We start from the raw sequence: 24,080 nt of genomic DNA, 5'->3' as shown, positions 1-24,080 counted from the left end.
TGTGTGTGTGTGTGTGTGTGTGTGTGTGTGTGTGTGTGTGTGTGTGTGTGTGTGTGTGTGTGTGTGTGTGTGTGTGTGTGTGTGTGTGTGTGTGTGTGTGTGTGTGTGTGTGTGTGTGTGTGTGTGTGTGTGTGTGTGTGTGTGTGTGTGTGTGTGTGTGTGTGTGTGTGTGTGTGTGTGTGTGTGTGTGTGTGTGTGTGTGTGTGTGTGTGTGTGTGTGTGTGTGTGTGTGTGTGTGTGTGTGTGTGCGTGTGTGATGTAAAAGCCCTGCAGCTCTCTTTGCTCTGTCTGTATCCACTTAAAGCTGCTCTTAACAGCACAAAGACTGTCTTTCATCCACTTACACTCACTCATAATCCATTTTACCCACTAGATCATCCATGGATCATCCATAACACATACTGTACACACACACACACACACACAACAAACAGACATGGGGGCACACACACACTGAAAAGGGCTTGTGTTGTGTTGTGTTGTGAGCAGGGCACTGAGAGGGTATTTGTGTAGTGGCTTTTAATGGCTCTTGAAGCAAAGACAAAGAAACAGTATTGAGCTATTAGACTGTTAATGGAACCATTCCAGTCTTTAAATCTTTCTTTTTCTCTTCTTTTTTTCTTTTATGTCTCTCTGTGACAGCTGTGCCTGCGGGGGGAGTCTTACCTCCTCCTGCTGTGTTTTGTACCCTGGCTGAATCCCCTGTTTGGGCTGGCTCGCTGACCCTGTGTGTGTCTGCATGTGTGTGTGTGTGAGAGAGAGAGAGAGAGAGAGAGAGAGAGAGATGCTGTTTTTTTTGCATAAATCTGTCTAGGCATTAATTCCCTCCCCATCTCTTATCCCAAAGCCCTATGTCATCTTCCTGAAAAGACTGTAGGGTAAAGAGTTTTTTTTTAAGAATGCTTGTCTCTACATTTTGAATTAAGTATGGCCTGTGTGCCTGTGTGTGCTCACATCTATCAGCAGGATTAAAAGGAGAAATTAGAAGATGAAAGGGACGTAATGATAGCCATTTATCTCAAAAGATGCTCGAAGGTCCTTGCATACATTTTAAGTCCCCTCTTTCTTTGTGTGTGTGTGTGTGTGTGTGTAGGAAGGAGCAAAGCATTTTATCCCCTGTGAACTGCTGGAACCTCTTGCTGCTTCAGGTGAAGAGGGAGAGCCGCGACCATGCCACTCTGTCCGACCTCTACCTCAACAACATCATCCCGCGCTTTGCACAGATCAGCGAGGACTCAGGACGCCTCTTCAAGAAGGTAACACACAAAGACACTGACAGCTGCTTTAAAAGAAAACATTTTCTTTGAAAGTCTTCAGGGAATCAACCATGCCTCAAACACAACCAATCTCCATTTCAAACACATTTAAACACACCTTACTCGTTCTCATTCATCTCGACCTGGTTTCCTCACATTGTGCCCCCATCAGCCAACACCAGTCCATTGTCCTCCTTCATCCGTCCAACCTCAAGCGCATACTTTTCCCTCTCTTACCCACAAGTCTTCATCCTTTCATCCCTCAATCTTACCACCATACATCCCTCCATACATCCCTCCATACATCCCTCCAACTCATACAGTGTATAATGTAGCTGTTGAGCCATTCACAGAGCTACCATTTTTCTCTGACATCACCCTCAGAGTGAGAAGCTAAGTATCATTTACAAAGTCAAACTGCTTTGTTTCAGCTTGTAAGTCTTTTAAATTTAAGATAATCTGACAAATCATTACCATTTCCACATAAAAAACAAATTAAGCAACTAAATGAACAATAAAAAAGTTAAAATCCACAAGGCCATCTGACTATATTTAAAGAGGTCATATCATGCCCTTTTTGGGGTTCATATATTTAATCTATGTACCTACTAAAGTATGTTCACAATAGATAAAGTTATAAAAAAGTGTCTGTTTTCATGTACTGCCGCTCCGTGCACCGGCTCACTTCTGACTCTCTAAGGCTCTGAAGTGCCCACGTTCAGAGTCCCCACATGTGCGAAGTCTGATCTGATCGGTCGGCCTGTCGGCTCTGTCGTAATTGGTCAGTCGCTCAGCATGGTTCTCGGAAATGTCCCGCCCCTTTTACCATATTAGGAATGCAGCCACTGGCTTCGTCCGAGGGTAGCAAAAACATTAGCACGTTAGCACTACTGTGATACCGCAGACTACGTCATATCGTGTGCGTGCTACAGAAGTTAATGGGCGTGCAACATGAACTGCTGGGTTTGCCACAACGAGCCAATGGGCTTAGATCAGTGATATCACACTGACAAGACGTCACACTGGCAAATTTTTTTCGAGGGGTGCTAGAACCGAGCGTTACATGCAGCTAATGCTACAGCTAACAGGAGGAGGTAGGAGAAGCCGCGTTTCCGCGGACTTTGAATTTTTGCACATAGATGTGTCTAAACATGCACAGGACACATGGAAAACACACTAAAGAGCATATAAAACCAGAAAAAGCATAACATGGGACCTTTTAAAGTAATAACTGCATATTTTACACATATTAGCTACTGTTGAACATAGCTAATTTAGCTCTGTGCCACTTTCAAGCTAATACAACCATTTAGTGAAGAAATGGCTGAATGCTAACATAAACGTTTGTTAGTGTTAGCTAGACTTTGCCTTTCCTGTTGTTTCTTCTAACATTATTATTATTACTAGAAATTGGTTGAATGCTAAAATAACCTTTTTGAGAGTGTTTTAACAACACCTAAAGGAAAAAGGTCTAGCTAACGGTTCTGTTTGCTAGCTTGTTTGGTAAATGCTAGCATAAGCTGTTGTCAAATACTAGCTGTGTTTAGCAAATCTGTTGTCTTATTTTGAGATGCTTGATGTCCCTCTTGATATCACAGAACAATGAGCTTCCTATCCTGAGCTTGAATTAAGAGGAAAATGGCCATAATGTTAATATAGTGAATTAAGATTTGACTTTATAACGTTTTTGTCTTTTGAAAAAACCCATTCTGGTACATTATATCACGTACCTGTTTAGGGGTACAGTACTAAAATGTGGGTTAAAAAAAGGTTACATGACAGTATCAGCTATACTGTGATAAGCTGAATCCTTGTCATGTCTGTCCATCCTCTCCAGTAACTGTTTTCTGTCACTTCTGATTTATTGACTGACTGAATTTCAGAGCCGGGAGAATATGTGCCGTCTGTGGTTCATACAGAAGCTTCATCCTGGCATACTCTGATCCCTGCCTTTGTAGTTTGAGCGAAAAGAGACAAAGCAGAGAGATGTGGAGGAAGAGCGGAAAACAGAGAACTGAGGCAAATGTGGTAGAAAGAGGGGGCAGAGGGAGATACTGACTGAGTGTTTGTGTGCTCTTAATTCTAATAAACTGTTGTTGTTTTTTGTAAGGGTTTTGTGAATATGTAAAACAGTTTGGTAGTTCTTTTTATTTAACATCTGTCCTTTATTTGTTCTGCAAAACAAGTGGAGTGTTTAAGGTAAGGATCAAAGACAGAAGGGATAAGGATAGGGGTTTAAGAAAATAATGTGGTAGGCGGAGAGTCCTCACAAGTATAGAAGGTCTTTACTAGAAGGTGTGTTTAGGGCAAAGTGAAGCAAAGGCTACCTGATTTACAGCCTGATAGGTTGTTCTTTGAGCTGCATTCCCCAGTCAGATTTGAAGGCTGTAAGCATGAGCACATAATCGACCAACAAACAAGCACACTTTCTCACTTTTTTCGCACTATTTTGTTCTGTCATGGGCATTAATTTTCCATTTGTTTCACACTGGACTCACTTTGGCACGCGGGTGGCTTCCATCAAGTCCGGGGTCGTAAACAGACTGCACGCATAAACACTGAGAGTGCTCTGATGGCTAATTAAGTAGATAATGAGTTCATTTACGACATTTCCAGTCAGTGGCATGAATGCTAGTAGTGCCAGGGGCCAAATACACACACAAATACACACACAAATACACACACACACACACACACACACACACACACACACACACACACACACACACACACACACACACACACACACACACACACACACACACGGCTCATACTAGAGAATTCAACACATTCATCACAGCTAGATTGGAAAGTCACTTTGGGAAAATGCTACTTTGAGATTTTGTCACTGAAGGACAGGAAGTACTAATGAGCCCAATTGGACCACAGACATCAGGGTTAATGAAGTGTGCTAGTTGCTACATCCTGTTAGCGGCCATGCTGAGCCAAGATGACCACAGGCAAGATGACGAGAGGTGCAAAGGTCAAGATCCACAGTTGATAGATAGGAGGGCTAAGCCTTGGCTGATTGCTTTTTGATTGGTTGCAATTCTGTCTTGTTGTCACCTGATATGAGTCTCCTGCAGCACTTTAAAGAGCGAGGGACGACGTCAGTTATCCTATTACCTCTGTTTTCTACTGCGCTGCCGTAAATCCCTTCCTCTGACACTACCTTCCTCCCACTACAACTCTCACCTCTCACCTCTGCTGCTGACCTTACCGCTCGCCGTAAATCTCCCTGAAAACAGTTTGAAATATGTTTACTTTTCCAACGCAGCGTGTAAACATCTTCTTCTCCCTCGCTGTCCTTCCATTTTGCTACCTTTACCGTCTGTCACCTCAACCTTTAATTTCTGTCACTTTTTTTACTTCACTTACCTCTGAACCTTCTCTACACTTCCATCACTTTGCATTTCCCCTCCTTCAGCAGGAGACAGATGCTTAACATGTACTCAAAATCTGTTGTTTTTCTTTTCCTTATGCATTCCTTATCCTTTTTTCATCTGACTTTCATTGCTATTTGTTCCCCCTCTTTTATTTCCCCCTTTGTAATCTCCCTTGGTTTTCTCTTACCTGTCTGCTTTAAAGTTAGGCCAATTATTTTTCTGTGATGCTGTGTGCACATAAATGGTTCCTTTGGAGCTAGATGATGCTTTATTTTGCATCATTATTAAAAACCCAGTCTAAATTGTGTCCTTTAAGTAGATGGGAAAGTCCTAAAATGTACATTTTTATAAATAAGATCAGCCGTGAACGCGTGTTTGTCGATTACTAACACTAGCACACTAATCACTTGTTTCTATTTCTTTTACTGCTCTTACCTTCGTATTGCTGTTCTCTTTTGATTTGCTTTTAACTCTTTTAGTTTCTTACATCTTTTTAAATCTTTGGTCCTCTTGGACTCAGCTCGTGTTGTTGGGTTCTTGTGTTGCCTGGGTTCTTATGATGGTTCTTGTGATGGTCGGGTTATATATGTCTGTTGCGTATCGTGCACTTTGGGTTCTTTTCTGTTGAATTGTATTTAATTATTTTTAGTATTTTACATTTGTTATGTTCTTGCTGTTGTTTATGTTCTTCTGTGTTTGGTTTAGTTTGTTCTTGTTTTTGCTGTTTGTCAAATCACTTTGTAAACCTGTGTTTTTAAAAGATGCTATAGAAATAAAGTTATTATTATAGCGTATAGCGTATATGTGCTTGTGAAGTTGACTCCTGTATGTGTTACTTCCTCATCAATCACAAGAGGCTCTCAGCAGTTCTGTCTGGAGAATGTTAGTCTGTATTACTCCTTGTCCTCCTTTTTTTGTCTCTTGTCTCTCCTTTGCAACTTCGTCATCTTGCCCTCTGTCTTACTCATCCTCTCTGCCTCGCTCCTTTTTTTTCCCTCCCTGCCAACAGGAAGAGATCAGTATCTGTATCTTCCTCCTTTAGTCAGTCGATTCCATTACTGCCTTGCTCGTTTATCTGTGCCAGCGACTCCTCCGCTCTCATTTAGCCAGAAAAATCTAGTCTTGACTGATGGTGGGGCAGTCTGTTGACCACATAACTAAATGTGTTTGGCTCTCTTCGCTTGAGAGGGTTAAGACGACTAAGATGGACGGACGATGGACCCTGAAAGTATTGACTCTGAGGTAATGGTCGAGGCTCGCTTCACATCAATCTTTTTTTTTCTCTCTGTCTTTTTTTAGAGTAAAGAGGTTGGTGTGCAGCTGCAAGAGGACCTGATGAAAGTTCTTAATGAGCTTTACACGGTAAGAGACACCGCTGACATTGCAACCATAATATATGGACCTAAAATGATGTGTTGATCTGAAGGAGGAGGTTATTGCACGTATGTTGTCAGGATTAGCAGTCTGGTTCTCACTGGAGTTGTTTTTCACCGTTTTTTAAAAACAGAATAAATCAAAAACATTACGTGCACAGTACATTGCTGTTATACAGTTACAGGTACATTTCTGTACTTTAATACATGTATATGATTGTATAATCTTTAAGATTCAAGACAAAGTTTTGTACATAAACAAAAACTTAACTTGGAGATTAAAGGAGGTAATTTAGCTGCAATCAGCTGGGGATTAAGGATTTCCATTCACTGCTGCAGCTTTGCTTGATATAATCACCATCGCTTGGTCTGACCATTGCTTTGGTTCAAACATAAACAACTCTTGGACTGATTGCTGAAAAATCTTTGTAAAAATAAATTCCTGATCCCGAGAGGGTGAAGCATAATGATTGGCTTTCTCTCCCCCTTTGTGCCATGAGCAGGTTCACATTTATGGGATGCGTTAAATTCCCTAAAAATTGCTCTATCGATTGACATGAAATTTGCTGTACACTTTTAGGTTCATTTTAAGATGAACTGTGCCCCTTTATGATTTCAGTTAACAATAATGGATTTGAAGTGTCTAAAAATGTAAATTCTGGTTGCCGTTTTTTTGTTTTGGATTTTGAAAATTTCAAAAAATCAGAGAATCGAAAAAGACCAAGTACTTTGAGTTTTCTGTTGTATCTTTCATCACAAGAAGTACACTGATTTACACAAATCTTAACGATGACTGAAAACCTGAAATGATCTGCAGAAAAATAACCACCAACAAGTTAAAACTCATTGATGATGATTGTGCTGACAGAAGCAGAAATTATGAGAATTTCTTTAGAGGTCAGAGGTTTAGAGCTCTAGAGGTTTAGAGGTTTAGAGGTCTATGACACCTATGATGTCAGAATTTAAATGTCTGTAAGCCTCTGATGTACATACATGGAACAGCTTCAGTTGTACTTGTATTTAAGCACTTGTTAGCCAGGTAATCAGGCTAACCAATATTCCATAACGTAAGCATTGTCATAATGAGTTTGTTAGCTTGTATTTAGCTCAAAGTACTGCTATGTCTACATTTGGCCTAACAGAGCTGCTAGAATGGCTGTTGACTCTTGGTGACACAAATTATGCTTAACCAAGCAAAGTGAATGTCACTTAAAATTTCCTGCAGGCTCATGCTTAGTTAACCACTTTACCAAACCAACAGTCTTATTGGATCACGCATATTTCAAACATCATCATCTTGTCAGTTATTTTGGTCTTCTCGTGCTGTCAGGGTCTATACAGCCTGGTTACTCATTGCCATAGTTCTGCCAGATAGACTGAAGCTGTGTGTGTGTGTGTGTGTGTGTGTGTGTGTGTGTGTGTGTGTGTGTGTGTGTGTGTGTGTGTGTGTGTGTGTGTGTGTGTGTGTGTGTGTGTGTGTGTGTGTGTGTGTGTGTGTGTGTGTGTGTGTGTGTGTGTGTGTGTGTGTGTGTGTGTGTGTGTGTGTGTGTGTGTGTGTGTGTGTGTGTGTGTGTGTGTGTGTGTGTGTGTGTGTGTGTGTGTGTGTGTGTGTGTGTGTGTGTGTGTGTGTGTGTGTGTGTGTGTGTGTGTGTGTGTGTGTGTTTCCTCTCACAGCACAGCTCTGAGCAGCAGGCCAGCAGGCTGCATGGTCTCAGCTCAGCCAGGCCCATAAAAACAGGTCTTATGCTGTAATTATAGCATATAGTAAGAGATAGAAATAGATCTGGTTTGAGTGACGCAGACATGCTCGCCTGCATACACAGAGCAGTGTGTGTCTGTCTGTCTGCAGCGATGTGGAAGGGTTAGAGCAGTATAATGATGGCTCTGGTGGTGGTCAATGAAATGAGGCTGACATGTGTTTAACTATTCATGTCAAACTCATATGACCATGTCAAAGCTGTGGAGTGTAATAGACTAGGAGAGGCTGCATCTGCAATATTTTATAAATACCAACACAAAGAATAAGTCTGTGTATTGAGCCTCATTTTCCCTTCTCCTCGTTATACTGACGGCTGTAATCCCACCTACAATCTAGAGCCAAGTAATTAAAAGTTGGCGACACGATGGGGAAAGCGAGCGCTTAATTATTCGCCTGCACATCTCCTCCCGTTTCCAGGTGATGAAGACGTACCACATGTACAACACTGACAGCATCAACGCCGAGTCCAAGCTGAAGGAGGCGGAGAAACAGGAGGAGAAGCAGATGGGACGCTCCGACCGCCAGACGCCGCGCTCCCCCGACACCTTGGCCAGCATCAAGGCCGACGAGAAGCCCGTGCGGCGCTCCAGCGTCAAAAAGATCGAGAAGATGAAGGAGAAGGTGAGGAGGACGAGGAGGGGAAATGGAGAGATGTTTCACCTGTTGTCTCAGTGATAATGTGTTTCTCTCATCAATGATTTACGAGTGCATGGCCGGCTTATTGCTAACCTTGTCTGGCACAGCTGGGGCCTGTCACACAAACACAGTTCTCCTCCTCTTCTTCTTCTTATCCATAATCAATACTAACACCTCTTATCTCTCTCTCTTCATTCTCTCTTTCTACATACACATTTTTATCCCTCTTGACTGATTTTTTCCCTTTTGTACTTTCGTTCTCTCTCCCTTTCTCCCTCTCTCTTTCTCTATCTATCTCTCTCTCTCTCTCTCTCTCTCTCCATCTCTCTCTCTTCTATCAGAGACAAGCAAAGTACACAGAGAACAGGCTGAAGGCCATCAAAGCCAGGAACGAGTACCTGCTCGCACTCGAAGCCACCAACAGCTGCGTCTTCAAATATTACATCCACGACCTCTCTGACATCATCGATGTGAGTATAAGAACACTCTTTTTATAAACGTATATGTTCAGGCGTATTTCCTGTGTGTGTGTGTGTGTGTGTGTGTGTGTGTGTGTGTGTGTGTGTGTGTGTGTGTGTGTGTGTGTGTGTGTGTGTGTGTGTGTGTGTGTGTGTGTGTGTGTGTGTGTGTGTGTGTGTGTGTGTGTGTGTGTGTGTGTGTGTGTGTGTGTGTGTGTGTGTGTGTGTGTGTGTGTGTGTGTGTGTGTGTGTGTGTGTGTGTGTGTGTGTGTGTGTGTGTGTGTGTGTGTGTGTGTGTGTGTGGTAGCGAGCAGTGGCCCCTCTGTTGGTCTCTTCGTATTAGCGTCAGTGCCTCTAATGAAGGCAGTAGAGTGGTCTCCCTCTCTGCATGTGCTCTCCTACCCAACAGTCCTCATATCAGAGTGGTGTTGTTGCTCTGTGAATCCACATGGTCTAACCCCTTCACAGTGGTGGTCTTAGTTCTGGACTGGTTCAGACTGGCATGTCATGAGTTTGATACATAAATAATGTCCTTTACCCCCGACCACTCTACAAACCCATCACATGAGCTTGTGGTTGTATTTGGAAGCTTTTTAGGCAAAGAAAGATTTGGCAATTTTCTCGTACAAATTGTTAAGAAATCTTTTTTTCACAATTATATGACTGTAATATTGAGACCAGTATTAAATCAATTATGCTTTGAAACCGTCTCAAATGAGGAATCGTTATGCTCGATTGTGGCCTTAACAGCAAACTGCCCTGTGCTTCTCCTACTGATGTAGTATGGCTGTCGTTAACAATTACTGCTTAATAGGGAAGATAAAGTCCTTATTTCAGCTGATCTTTCACATGAGAGAAGAACACAGCAGCACAGCAAGATGAAGGTGCAACGAAAGCCAGGGCTACTGAAATGTGAGCAAATTAAAAAGGCAATAACTCTGCTTAAAGCAAAGTAAAGAAAATGATTCATTTTCTTATTATTCGCTCAGATTTACACAGGATTTAGCCTGAGCCTAACCGTACAAAGTAAGCAGTATTCAGCTGTAACTAATCAGCCTATGGAAATGAAGTTGATTTCCCTTTCTTTTCTTTTTTCTTTTTTCTTTTTTAACTCAGTTTTATTGAATTTTTACATGTTATACAGCACAAAAAAAGGATAAAAAGCACAGACTTACACATGAGAAACAAAAAGCAGTACAGGAATGCATGCTAAAAAACAAAACAAAAACAAAACAGGCAAGTTCAAAGTTCACATTTTTGCATTATTACATCAAAACAGAAGGAGTCAAGTTTAGGAGTTAGTTCATTCCAGTCTGTACCTGTTTCCTTAGTGCATTCTTTCATAAGGTCAATCTGTGTCTTGATTTCCCTTTCAATGCCATGCCACATGTGTTCATGTTTTTTTTTTTTTGTACAGTGCTGTGATCTTGGCTACCATGCCAGCTTGCACCGTGCCCTGAGGACCTACCTGTCTGCAGAGCAGAACGTGGAGATGTCCAAACACTCGGGCCTGGAGACACTGGAGGGATCTGCAGAGAGTCTGGAGCCCAACGGGGATAAACAAAAGCTGATGGAAACCTACAACAACGTTTTCTGCCCCCCAGCTCGCTTCGACTTTCAGTCCCACATGGGAGACACGGTACACTTCTAATGCTTGAGGCGTTATTATGAGCTGTGTCTTGAAAATAAAGCTCTTATTTAGCTTAAATATGCACACTGGGAAGAGCCATGTTTTTTTGTGTATTTTTTAAGCTTCAAATTGTGTCTCACATTCCACTGTGTTGTGTCTTTGTGTGTGTGTGTGTGTTGGAGTGTAGATGGGCATGATGTGTGCACAGCAGCCGGTGGAGAGTGAACTAATCCAGAGATGTCAGCAGCTGCAGTCCCGCCTTTCCACGCTGAAAATAGAGAATGAAGAGGTCAGACATCTTTCTGATTTTCTCTGATGTGATTCACTCATTCTGCTTCATCCTCCCATCTGTCACAGCTCTAATTGAGTTTTGTGTTAGGACAAAATTTATCCTCTTCCTTACCTTCCCTCAGGTGAAGAAGACCATGGAAGCAACTCTTTCCACCATCACGGACATGGTGGGGGTGGAGGACTACGACGTCTCCGATTGCTTCCATCACAGCAACAGCATGGAGTCGGTCAAGTCCACCTTCAGCGAATCATATCTCAGCAAGCCCAGCCTGGCCAAACGACGAGCCAATCAGCAGGAGACGGAGCAGTTTTACTTCACGGTGAGAGCATGTTATGACACTCTGTGATTTCAAAAGGAGCAATCCTGTGATACAGTACTCGATCGGCATCACGTGCACACTTCTGACCCCAGTGTGTGTGTGTGTGTGTGTGTGTGTGTGTGTGTCGTGTGTTGTAGAAGCTGAAGGAGTTTCTGGAGGGCAGGAACCTGATCACAAAGCTGGAGGCCAAGCACGACCTGATTGAGAAGACCCTGGGAGAGAGTGAGTGGAGCTGTCATAGTGTTTGTGTAGGTCTTGTCAAGGTTACCATATGTGGATGCAGCTGTGTGTCAAAGTACCCGGGGGGGAGGGGGGATTCTGTCTGTTTGTCCTCAACCTGACAGGAAAGACTCCTTAGTTGTGTGCTTGCAGCTTAGTGAGAAGTTTGTTTCCCTTGTTCATGTCCCTCTGAAGCCATGTCCTGCTGCTACTATAACCATCTATCTCTCTTTTTTTTCTCTTCCCTCCCCCTCTTCCTGTCTCTCCCTCCTTTAGGTCAGAAGACTGACTGTTGCCTTGCCAGGTAGGTGTGGTGGAGGAAGGAAATATGCTCAAACATGCACGCACACGCACACATATATACCATAGCAAAAGTTGAAGCTTGATTTCTTGGCATCCTAGGCTATTATTCTCCCTGTGACTGTTTATAGATATTCTCGACACATGTGCATATGTGTGTATACAAATAGAGCATTACCAGAGTTGTGCTTTATAAATAGACTTTCTCCGGAGACATAATGACAGACTCTTGTTTTCCTTTTCTCTCCCCTCTGTGCAGTGGACGGAGAAACTCGTCGGTAAGGAAGCAGGTAATTATCTGTCGTGTGTGTGTTCCTGTGTGTGTGTATGTTTGTATCTGATGGGCTGTCAGCTTGTCAGTAAGAACCCCATAGCTGTGTAGTTTTTAACTCAAGCCACATGCTTCTCACAGAATCCCCCTTATAGGAATGTATGTGAGGCTGACTGAAAGTTGGTTTCTACACTTATAACCCGACACACAGATATAAACATTTAGACCTACTGCTCAATCTGTACAGTCATTTTTGTGCACACACACACACACACACACACACACACACACACACACACACACATGCAACTGACATAACACATCAGTGATCAAAAGCCGCCTCCATTGGGGAATCTCATGTAAAGGGCTCCCCCTTGTGGCTGGCTTTTGTAATGACATTAGTTATTCCTTTAAATGTAGGTAAAGCATTTTTTTGTTTATTTGAGATTACTTTTAATTTTGAAAACTATCATGTTCTAAAAACCTATTTAAGCCCAAGTGAGCTTCCCCCCCCCCGCCTTACCTCCCGGAGATTTCTGGAAATCCCAAACAAACAAAGGGAAAAGAAAAAAAAGGCGCTGTCTCCTAGCAACTGCTGGGAACTGCGACCAATCTCTACCCCAACCACACAGAAACGTGTGCACCCATGCATGTGCAGATGTGTGTGCGAGAAATCCTCCTGACAAGACGTGTGCACTGTTTTATTTATTTTCACAGCGGCCTCTTGTCTTGTTGTCTTGTCTTCCTCTATCGGGACTGATTGTTGTTGTTCCTCCTCTATTTTAAGGACTCGGGTGAAGCCATTCCTCTGATGGTGGAGAGCTGCATCCGCTTCATCAGTCGCCATGGTGAGGGGAAATTTTCTTGTGAATTGATAGGTTTAGCATCAGCTTTTTTTCTGCGCACTGATTGGTTGAAATGTTAAGTGATTGGTGTGTATGGCTTTAGATGATCTGTAGCAGAGAATTGTACCATAACTTTTTACTTGAAGTACAAAAAAGTATAATCTTTGAGGTTTTAAGGAAAAAAAGGCTCCCAATTTAAACCCAGGTTTGTTAATGTGTGTGTAGGTCTGCAGCATGAGGGCATCTTCAGAGTTTCAGGCTCTCAGGTGGAAGTCAATGACATCAAAAATGCCTTTGAGAGAGGTAAGACGGAGCTAAAAAGGAAACAAACATTTTTCAAAAGGCTGAATTTTTCCAGCGTTTAATTCTCTTTTATCCCCTCTCCCTCCACCTCCCTCTCCTCTTCATCTTCCTGTCCGGATATAGGTGAAGACCCTCTGGCAGGGGACCAGAACGACCACGACATGGACTCCATCGCTGGCGTTCTGAAGCTTTACTTTAGAGGACTGGACCAAGCCCTTTTCCCTAAGGAAGTCTTCCATGATGTCATATCCTGCGTCTGTAAGTCTCTCATGCTTTTGTCCTTTTTGGTGTGTGAGTGTGTATTTCTCTTCCTGAGTGTGTGTGAGTAATCTCCTGAGTGTCATGGCTGTGTTTGTTTTCCAGCCATGGAGAGTCTGCAGGAGCGAGCTGTCCACATAAAGAAAGTCCTGCAATCCCTGCCGAGGAAAACCCTCATTATTATGAGATACTTATTTTCCTTCCTTAACTAGTGAGTAACCACACACACACACACACACACACACACATACAAACACACAGTGAGTGATGAATAAAAATATATAGTTTCTTTGTAAGTAAAACGGTTATAATCTTAAGTTAAAAACAAAGAATGATATCACAAATACAAAGTTAACTTAATTCATACCGCCAGCAGCAGTAAGACTGTAAAACAAAAAAACACAATTTAATATTTGAGTTTCACAGTTCTTCAGGCCTGAGGCGTACACTTCAAAGGAGGCTAAAATGTTTGCTTTTTGTTGTTGTGTGAGAAAAAGTGAGAGCCTGTGTAAGTGTAGAGCAACACTGCAGCTTAGTGGATGAAGCTCACAAATGTTGTCAGATTAAAAGTAAAAAAAAAAAATCTGAAGCTGTGTTCTCTGCCGACTTTGAGGGCAGCACCTTGTTATGACTTATTAAAGCATTAATCCAGGAGTAAGACACATCTCATAAACACATCTATTGATGTGACTGTCGGGTAAAAACGGCTCAGAACTAAATGTGTGTATGAGATGATTCTTACTCCTAGACCATTTCAATGCATGTCTTTATAAGTCATAATAATATACCACCCTAAAAGTTGGTCAATTCACATATCAAAGGATGTATACAATGTGTCAGTAGACGCGAGTCCACTGACCGTTGACAATAACGAGAGAGAAAAACTGGGAAGACACTTTCACTTAAATTGTAATGAATGTACGCTCATGAGACTCAAACTGCTCTTTCTACCCTCTGTTACCCTGTAAACACTGAGTAGTAGTTCATAAACATCAGAATGGGGTCAAGAGGCTTTCATTTGGCCTTCTCACACCAGATCTAAACATCCTTTAACCCTTGTGGGATTTCAAGTGTGGGCTCTTCTAAAAGCCTAAAAGTGCAAATAATATTTCCATCTCTTCATTACTCAGGAAGCTAACTGGTATTCCACATCCTCAGGGAATGATTCATTTTTCCACTTCAAGTCAAGTTTATTTGTATAGGCCTGTTTGCAGTGTCTGTGGCTAACATCAGTCACTAACCATCACTTAAAAAAATAATATTAGAAGGATGAAGTCCCACAATGAGCATGGACTGATACCATTTTTAGAAGCATCGGCCGAAAGAGTTAAATGGATGCATGTGTCTAAGTAAAGTATAGTCTTCTAACTTAATATCCCCATGCTCATTAAACAACATTTAACACATACAGGCTATGGTGAGGATGTTCTGGCAAACTGTCAGACCACTCAGGAGGGGAAAGCAGGGTGTAGGAGCCAATTTAGTGTGTGTGTAATTTGGACACTAGGTGGTGATAATTGATCATTTGGGTTAATTGGTCAGGTGGTTGGTTGAGTGTTTATATGTCACAGGTGAACAGGAAACGGGGGCATAGGTGGTGGGAACATACGGTTCACCGTAACATAACATAACGCAGGTAGGCTATTTAACATAACAAAAGAACGACAACCAACAGTATAATCTCAGAAATAACAACTCATCATATCATCATCACGGTTTGTCTCTGCTTCATATGTGACAATAAACTGGAACATCAGAAAGTACTTTTTTACATGTCAAGAACTTTCCATACACCTATGCAAGTGACTAAAAGCAGGATAAGAAATTTGGACATGAGATAGTCACTACACAAGGATTGGCTCAGGCTGTTCTCAGCAGGGAGTGGAGATCTGTTGACCTGGACTGGGGATGTCAAAACTGTGGAACCTAAAGAACACTTTGAGGAACTCCTTAATGCAACTGGCACACCCTCCGATGAGAAGGCTGAGTCTGAAGGTCTTTGGCAGAGGTCGCTGAGGTCGTTAAAAAGCTCCTCAGACGCAGGGTGCTGGGTGTAGCTGAGATTCGGAGGAGATGCTATTGAGATGGTTTTGACATTGTAGGACATTGTGGGGTTCTGTGGAATACTGGGCGTTCCCATTTTTATAAAGCCGGAGTGGAGAGTTTTCTCCAATTATCAGGGTATGACACTACTCAACCTCCCGTGGAAAGTTTATTCCAGGGTGCTGCAAAGGAGACCCTTGACAATTGTTGAATCTCGGATACAGGATGAACAATGTAGATTGTGACCCGGCAGTGGGACAGAGGACCGGCTCTTTAACCTCGCTGTGCACGAGAGTTTGCTCTTCTAGTCTACATGTGTTTTGTTGACCCTAAGTAAAGTACCTCCCACATGACTTCTGGGGTCATGTGGGAGGTACTTTACTTAGGGAATATGTGGTCCTGGAGCCGTTGCACCTTTAAGAAAAAGCTAAAGACCCAGCTCTTTCATGAATACCTACTAACTTAATGATGATGGTCTCCATATTATTGACGATGATGATGGTAATGACGATGGTTTTTGTTTGATAACGATGACTTATAAGATGGTTTCTATACTGATTAGAGCTCTCAAGAACTGCCCTCAATGTTGTGCTTTGCCTCTGGTCACTTCCTGTCAGCACCTGTGTGTCCAATCAGACTCAAAGCTGATCGTTTGCTCTTACTGACATTGTTCCCTTTGTTCTAGATCCTTGCTTGTGTTGTACTTACTCTCTGATGTACGTCGCTTTTATCCAAAGCGACGTACATCTAAGTGAATTGTAGAATTGTAATTAGGTCCTTGTAAAACCACAGTGAGAGCTGTTTCCAAAAAAGGAAAAAAGGTTGAAAAAAAGAATAGATAAGATGTGGGAGGCGTGATATTTGAGAATCCTGGGTAAACCAAGCAGTCCCAGACAGCAGGGGTGCTTCTTTTTTGCTCAAGTGATTTACAATCTCCCCAGTGCTCCTGCTTCTTCTCAGACTCTGACAGACACACACATCATTAGAGCCTTCATCACCAGCACTGCATTGCACACATGAAGTGTGGATGCAGGCCTGGGGGATGTTTACTGTTTGGATATCTGTAGGATTTAAATGACATGACCTGTTTGTTTGTCTGTGTTCTGAGTGTCTTGTACATCATGTGGTTAAGATACGAGGGTAACTTGAGAACTGCTCTCTCTCTCCCTTTTTCCCAGTCTCTCCCAGTACAGCGAGGAGAACATGATGGACCCCTACAACCTAGCCATCTGCTTCGGCCCCACCCTGATGTCTGTCCCCGAGGGCCACGACCAAGTCTCCTGCCAGGCCCACGTCAATGAGCTCATTAAAACCATCATCATCCACCATGACACCATCTTCCCTGGACTGCAGGACCTTCAGGGCCCCGTCTACATCATCCCCGGGACTGGAGACGACTTCTGGTGAGAGCCGGGGATGTAACAGTTCATTCAGGGGAGGAATTTAAATTGCTAAATCTAGTAACAAAGCAGGGAAAGTCTTGTCTAATTTTCATCCAACTAGACAGTGTTTAGGAATGATGACAAGGACAGAAGTTGGGGGGGTACCAGGGGGTTGATTTAGGGGCTGCAGTGGAGTAATGGGTGGGAGTTTTTTTGCTCCACTGAGGGCCAGGGGGGCCATGGGGATCAGCTTACCCTCCATCACACACGAGATTAAAGCACCGCCTGACCGACCCAGCCTGGGAGAGCACAGCATGCACAAACACACACAAACACACACACACACACACACACACACACACAACAATACACACAGGGACCAACTTTCAATTTTACTGTAATGAAAAGCCTGGGCACCAGTTCTTATGATTACTGCCAGCCAGTGAAGTGCTTAGACTGGAGTTGCAGCACTTTGCCTCGACTGTAGAAAGAAAGAAAATCTTTTATCAGTGGTTGGCTGATAGGCTGAGCTTTGATGCTCCTCGGGCCATATTAGTTACAATGAGGTCATGTGATCAATACTGTACTCCTCTTAGGATCGGGAAGTCTTAATGTCTACATGCAATTCAACCTAACATATAACAAAGTTGTTGTTTTTTCATTCAGAACTCGACATAGATACAGCGTTACAAAATGTAACTTTTTTTGAAGGCAACAAATTGATTTGATAAATGGTTTAAAAAAGCAGGGTTTTGTACTCCTTGTTATGTGTAGTGAAAATACTAAAACGGGGCCAAATATGTTTGAAGTCCAAACTGGAACTGAAACAAATAAGTGTTGTGTCCAGCTTCTTTCAAATCAGGATTGGCTGCTTGTGTTTTTCATTGTGACAGTAAATCGAGAGTCTTCTGAAGTCTCTCCAGAAGCAATTTAAAGACATCAATATGGGCTCTTGAAAGTTGTGATATGCTTTTTTTCCCCAACACTTTCTGACAATAAAATACTTAAAAATAGATGGATGAATTGTTACAATATATACTGGATGAATACCAGCCTCCCTTTTTGAACTTGCAGTGTGAAGTCTTTGACTCCTGACATTAGTTAAATCCCGTAGCCCTGGATGTATCCAAACTCTATGGCCTGTGGTAAAATGCTAAAATCAAAGCAGGGTTAGAGAGCACATCAAAAAAAGTATTTTTAAGTATTGAACAAGCAGCAAGGTCAACTTGTCATTGAGCTTATGTGATTTCTTGAGGAATAGGAGGTCAGGCTGTGAGTCACCACCACATGATGTTGTTGGGTTTGAGACTTCTGTGTTTGTGTCCTCTTAACCTCTTCTGCTCTGTGTTTATGTCCACTGTAGTGAGCCCCCCCTAGTGGAAGAGCCTGCGCCTGATACCGTCTCTGTCCGTCACAACAGTGAAGATGGTACAAAAAAACACACACACACACAAACACTTGCTTTAAATACCTGTATGAACCAAACAGTTTCCTCTTGTTAACAGTTGTATGATATCTCATCCCTCTCACTAGTTACTATGTATGGCTCTAACCATTAAAACCAGCTCACATCCTGGTCCCAGTAACCTGTTAATCATGCTGCTTTCATCACTGCTTAGCGTGTTTAACATTTGTGCAGTCACCATTCACCTGCTTTGCACTAATATGGCTTCCCCTCTCTGCAAACTTTTCTCTCTCTCTCTCTCTCTCTCTCCCCCTGCTTCTCTGTTACTTCCTGTGTCTGTCCACCCTCCCCTGAATCTCAGGCTCCTTGGCTGTTTCAGAGTCTGATCCCATCGAAGCCATCGCTCGGTTTGACTACACCGGCCGTACTCCTCGAGAGCTTTCATTCAAGAAGGGAGCATCTCTGCTCCTGTACCAGCGAGCTTCTGATGACTGGTGGGAAGGAAGGCATAACGGAGCGGACGGACTGGTGCCGCACCAGTACATTGTGGTTCAAGAAATGTAAGATGCATCCTACTGCTAGTCTTAAAAAAATAGTGTAAGGAACAGAATAACAAATCAGAATTTACAGTTTTTGTTCACCTTTTCTCGTGTTTTCTTATTCTTGGCCTAGAGACAATAGCTAACAGCTATCCCTACAGAAAACTTAGCCAATAGTAAACACAGGAAATACCTGTTACTAAGGAAGTGAATCTGCTAAGATACATTCCTTATGTTAGCACATTGGCTTCCTTGTCTTCCTTAAAAGTTATGTTCACTCTGGCACAGTTGTTCTTTAAAGGCTTTATATGAGATTTTTTGATCCAGCAGATGTCGCCCTTGAGCACCAGCATGAAACCAAAACAACTCGCGCTGCATTGTTGTGTTAGCATGCTAATGCTAGCGATCTTTATTATGCTCGTATCTTCACACTGCATGTAGATTTACCTGAAATGAGCGTGATCTAGAAACACAGTTAAGCAGTGAGTACAGTATGTTATTCTTCTTTTCTCTAGTCCCTCAATTAAACAACTTTTATACGTGAGGGGAGGAGTCAGCCGCTGTCTGGGCGACGTAAACAAAGTGAAGATAGGACTCTGAAAACATCACAGACAGTGGGACTCGGGTGTTACACCCATTGTAGACAGTCATGACTCACAGAGTTATTTTCAGAGGATATACTTGATTTATATTATATTTAAGTGTGAAAAATCACATAGAAAGACTTTAATGAAAGTGCCAGGCTATCTACACGTGTGTGCCACCAACAAAGAAGAAACAAATGCAATAAGATGATTTAGAAGATTTACATGGAAAACATGGTGGAGAAAAAAGTTGTTGTCATAAAAGATAAAAAAAAAAAAAAAAAAAAAGGTTATCAAGGTTGACAAATATTGGACTTCCCCTTAAAGTTCCATTTTTCAACTCGTATAAGAGTTAGAAGGCTGCATAGTTTCGACTAATAAAAGAAATGTGTCCCCTTGAGTGATCTTTATCTTTCAAACATAATGTGTCCATGTGAGAGAAAAGCTCCTCCTCTGCTGGCCTAGATGTGGGATAGAGATTCAAAAATGATTCAACTCCTATTGTTTGATGGTTTCAGGTCTGACGGAGGAAGGGGAAGTCCAAAGCCTGATGTGGACAGCAGGGACCTGCTGGAGGAGAGGGTGTCTACTCGAGGCAGTGCTGCCTCTCCTACTGGAGCTCATGTGGCTGATATCTACCTGGCCAACCTGAACAAGTGAGTCTTGTGTTCATAATTTACAGTATATATTGTTCGTATTAAAATGTCATTTTTTAATTTATTTATTATTTTTATTTAGGAAAAGTATTCTTCACACATTAGTAATTACACATAATAGCAGAATAAATGCAAGACTCCTCCCTCAAACTTTCAAACATTGGAGCACTTTCTTTGCAGAAAGAGGGGGGTACAATGCTCGCAGTATATTTAACAATTTAGCTCTTCCTAAGATTTTTTCATATTCAAGTAACATGAAATTAATTAAATTGAAATTATTTACGAAAGAACACAGGAAGCTTTCACCTTGGAGGGGTAGAGAAAGAAAATAAGAAAATAAAATACAGAGCAGGTTAACGGATGAAAGAAAATGACAAAAATGAGGAAATAACACCCATGTACTCCCATGGAGATGATTCAGTCCATTTGGTCCATATAAAATGTATTTTTTAGCTTTAGCTTTCTTCTCACATACAGTAAACTTGTGGTGTTTAAAATTCTTTGTTTCTTCTTGACATAAACAGTTATAGAAAGTGACTTGGGTTTCTCATTGAGGTTAAGGAAACGTCCGGAGTCTGGAAGTATCCGCAGAACGTTCCGTGGCTCAGAGAGTGAGAGCACCAGTCCAGGAACCAGCGGAGGAGGAGGAGGAGGAGGAGGAGGAGGAGGAGTGAGAACGGCTTCTCTTCCTGTTGGTGGGGCTCTGGTCAAAGAAAGTGGAGACAAACGGCCCGTCAGTGCTCACAGCATCCTCAACTCGGTCACCCGTCACTCCTCTCTGAAGACCAAGGTACTGTGACATCTCATCTTTAGCAAACACTATCAAGTGAATCCATGAATTAAAAAAATGTTGCAGGCATTTAATTGTGTGCATTGTTGCAATTTAGGTGGAGAGTCCACAGTTACGCAAGACAACAACAGCAGGACGCTCTAAAAGCTTTAGCAACCACAGACCACTGGATCCTGAAGTGTTTACTCAGGTGGAGCACAGCTCACAGGTACAACTCCTCCTTTGTACATCACATTCCTCTCTTGCTTCTTCCTGCATTTTATTCACAAGAGCTCTCATTAACTGTCTGCATCCTGTGTTGCAGGACTTGGACGCCACGATGAGCTCTGGGCTGACTGAGATCAGTAAGCTGGAGAGACAGAGCACCTCCAAACACACACACACCCCTGACGTCGTCCTGGACACGCTGGAGCAGCTGAAAGGTGTGGGTGGAGGAGGTGGAGGTGGAGCGTCGGAGCCCTCCAGCCCGCTCCACTCCCGTCTGCTAAGAGACAGCGAGGGGGGCTCCTCGCACGCCCACCCGCTTCAGCGCAGCGCCTCCTCCGCCAGCGATGTGCCTTCCTCCTTCCGCCAGTCGAAGAGCCAGCCGCGGAGCCCCTTGCCCTCTGCCACCTCCCCCTCTCTCTCCTCTTCCTCCCTCTCCTCCTCTGTACCTTCTTTCAGAGAGCTGCGACCCCCAGCGACTCGGCCCAAGCCAGTGGTGTTCCCAAAAGGCGGAGGAGGAAGTGGGAGCCCAGCAATGGGTTCCCCAACCTCTACAGTTCCCCCTACACCTCCTCCTCCTCCTGCAGGCCACACACACTCTCTCCCTAGCACCCCTCCTCCACCACCTCAACCCCAATCTAATGACAAATCCTGCCCAGCTTAGGGCCTCTAATTGCTATCTAAGTCTTATTAACTCTTTAGTTCTTACAGCTCTTTTATCAGGTGCAGAAAGCACCTTTTTTTTTTTTTTAAACAAACTACTCATGTGTAGCATTCACTTCTTCATTTCCAGGCAGTTTCCTAAAGATGTTGGTTCACTTAGGACTGTCAAGAATTATTTCTGCCCTCTCCTGGCAGCTCTGCTTCCCTACACGTAAACTATCAAAGAGCGTGGATCAGTGGAAACACCCTTCAAAGACTCTTTGTTTTGTTTTTTTGCCACCACAGAGATTCTGGGAATCACTGGATTTTCCAATATTTCACCAGAGAACAGAGAACTTGGGATGGACACTTCCAGAAACACAGCTTACATACACTAGTTTTGTGTTGTTTGAAATTGTGATTGAGTGGGCATGCAAGAGTGTTACTTGCCTTTACACATAGATCTAAGTGAGGAACGAAAAGCACTGTTTGATTTTTTTGTATAGTAGACATGACAGGTTTTCTTTTTTCTTTCAACTTTGAAATTACACATGACTAGTGGACTGGAAGAAAGGAGCATTTGATTCCTGACGATAAACTGTGAAATGCTAAGCTCTTGCTCCGTGTTGATATGAGACTCACTGACTTGCTGCTTCAGAAGTGGAATACAAGTAGAGATAAAGGTGGACTTGTAGGAGGATGAAAGGAAAGAAAACTGGGCCAAATATCAGTGTGTAAGTCATGTGATCAAGAGCTTTATTTTTCTCTCTTCTTCCAGTGTTTGATATGTTGGTGTTTTTTTTTATATTGCTGTTCTTGTCCTCTGATAATTATTACGACCAACAGTCATTTTCAATTAAAAAAATAGCAATACAAATGATAAAAGCTGGTAGTTTGAGGCATTTGGCTGCTTCACTGCTGCAGCTCAACTCTGTATGTAGAGGACCATTACAACCTAGCAGTTCATGTCGGACTGTACACACACATACATACACACTTTTCCTCCAAATGTGTGTGTGGTGGTGTTTTGTGGCAGCTAAACGCCGTTCAGGTTTTCCTTGCATGCTGGGGCCATAGACAGCAGCTAAATAAGTGAGCTCGGTGGTTGTCAGTGTCTTTCTCTGCAGTACAAGCTACAAAACAACTTTAAACAATGTTGCAGCTTGCTCCTTTAACTATATTCTTCAGACTAAACAGTAAAAAACTTTTTTATATAATTCTAATGATGTATATGTTTGTGTAATAATCATGATGATAACTGGAAGCATGGAGCTGGGGATCCTCCAGAGTGTGTTTAGATAGAAGCACAACCAACCACCTCATCCAATGCGTTCTAAAGCAAAGTTTGCTTTTTTTTTTAAATTTTATTTTCTAGTTGTTTATGAATAATCTGCATCTGTAATGGTTAAATGTCAAACTGTGTAGCTGTCTGGGTGTGTGCATGTGTGTGAGCATGCGTGGATGTAGAGTATGTGTGCACATTAACCCCGCCCCTTGCCACGCATCATAAAGGGATGCCACCTACTGTAACAGCAGCAGTATGGAGACACAAAGGAAAACACTCTGTACCAGCAGCCCTTGTGCTGAATAAATATGCACTGTGTACATGTGAGCAGATGGAAAAGTCTCTTCTCCAGTTGTCGCTGTACCAACTCCTGTGGCAGACCCAACTTTAAATAAAAAGTGGACGAGGAAACCGTAATCCAAGGACTTCAACTTTTCTCTTTTGTGTGAAATGGTTTGCTTCTGTGTACCTTTGCAAAATTAGATCTGATTATGACTTTGCGAGTATGTGAATAATTTTGTAAACACTGACACATGCCATTCAAGGTGAACTGAATGAAACCTGTTTAAAATTCTATTTCACCCTCTTGAAAAAGTATGGAGCTCATGTATCCTCATGTTGCCCTCTACCATACTAATTGCCTCTCCACCCAGAAATACTGCATTCCTGAATGCTCTCTACCAGGTAATAAATTATAATTGTTACTTCTTTTTTTTTAATCTCTGTATCATTTCTTTGTAGTACCTGGTGTATTTGCGTTTGTTCTTACCTCATTATGACAACTGGAGGGAACACACACAACACACACACACACATACAGATATGCAGGGGGTTGGTAGGTGTGTTCTGTTCTGGGGAGCTGGGACCCTTTAAGATCTCAAATCAATCATCGTACACTTGAACAACTTAGCTTGGGTGTGGACTAACTGTGTGGGGATGATCTGTCGGATTTGAATATTGTTAAATATGCATTTCTGTGTCAATTTGAAACAACAGCAGAACTAAAAAAAAGATTGTTATGTCAAATCTATTTATAGTTGTATCTGTATTACTGGAGAATCCTGTGTTCAGATGTACTTTGTATATACAATGTTGTACATTACAGAGGTACACTCTTTTTTTGGTACAATATTGTACAGTAATAGCAATAGTAGTTTAATCAAATAGGCCTTATATAATTCTACGTGTAGTTCTTGTAGTAAATCTGTTTTTTAATAAACATTGCTTGCTATGACGATTCTTGAA

At 42.4% G+C, this 24,080-nt stretch overlaps 1 protein-coding gene across 4 annotated transcripts in view; it reads left to right on the top strand.

The window, feature by feature from the left end:
* The window catches only part of srgap2 (SLIT-ROBO Rho GTPase activating protein 2), a 62,263-nt gene extending 38,194 nt beyond the window's left edge, over positions 1 to 24,069 (top strand). For 2 of the 4 annotated variants that reach the window (XM_061041987.1, XM_061041991.1), the window contains exons 3-23: positions 1,094 to 1,256; positions 5,942 to 6,004; positions 8,192 to 8,395; positions 8,752 to 8,880; positions 10,286 to 10,507; positions 10,686 to 10,787; positions 10,912 to 11,109; positions 11,247 to 11,331; positions 11,605 to 11,632; positions 11,888 to 11,918; positions 12,687 to 12,747; positions 12,970 to 13,047; positions 13,171 to 13,305; positions 13,411 to 13,516; positions 16,527 to 16,751; positions 18,094 to 18,158; positions 18,497 to 18,695; positions 19,777 to 19,914; positions 20,470 to 20,704; positions 20,802 to 20,912; positions 21,009 to 24,069. In XM_061041987.1, the coding sequence (XP_060897970.1) occupies positions 1,094 to 1,256; positions 5,942 to 6,004; positions 8,192 to 8,395; positions 8,752 to 8,880; positions 10,286 to 10,507; positions 10,686 to 10,787; positions 10,912 to 11,109; positions 11,247 to 11,331; positions 11,605 to 11,632; positions 11,888 to 11,918; positions 12,687 to 12,747; positions 12,970 to 13,047; positions 13,171 to 13,305; positions 13,411 to 13,516; positions 16,527 to 16,751; positions 18,094 to 18,158; positions 18,497 to 18,695; positions 19,777 to 19,914; positions 20,470 to 20,704; positions 20,802 to 20,912; positions 21,009 to 21,572 (3,142 nt within the window). In that variant the 3' untranslated portion in view covers positions 21,573 to 24,069. The remainder of the gene's footprint in view (positions 1 to 1,093; positions 1,257 to 5,941; positions 6,005 to 8,191; positions 8,396 to 8,751; positions 8,881 to 10,285; positions 10,508 to 10,685; positions 10,788 to 10,911; positions 11,110 to 11,246; positions 11,332 to 11,604; positions 11,633 to 11,887; positions 11,919 to 12,686; positions 12,748 to 12,969; positions 13,048 to 13,170; positions 13,306 to 13,410; positions 13,517 to 16,526; positions 16,752 to 18,093; positions 18,159 to 18,496; positions 18,696 to 19,776; positions 19,915 to 20,469; positions 20,705 to 20,801; positions 20,913 to 21,008) is intronic. The other 2 variants (XM_061041989.1, XM_061041990.1) reach the window with 2 other exon arrangements.
* The last annotated feature ends 11 nt before the right edge of the window (positions 24,070 to 24,080 follow it).

Source organism: Labrus mixtus, chromosome 7 (assembly GCF_963584025.1).
Source record: "Labrus mixtus chromosome 7, fLabMix1.1, whole genome shotgun sequence".
NCBI lineage: Eukaryota > Metazoa > Chordata > Actinopteri > Labriformes > Labridae > Labrus > Labrus mixtus.
Note: the sequence above shows the minus strand (reverse complement) of the source record. Positions and strands in the feature narration are given on the sequence as shown.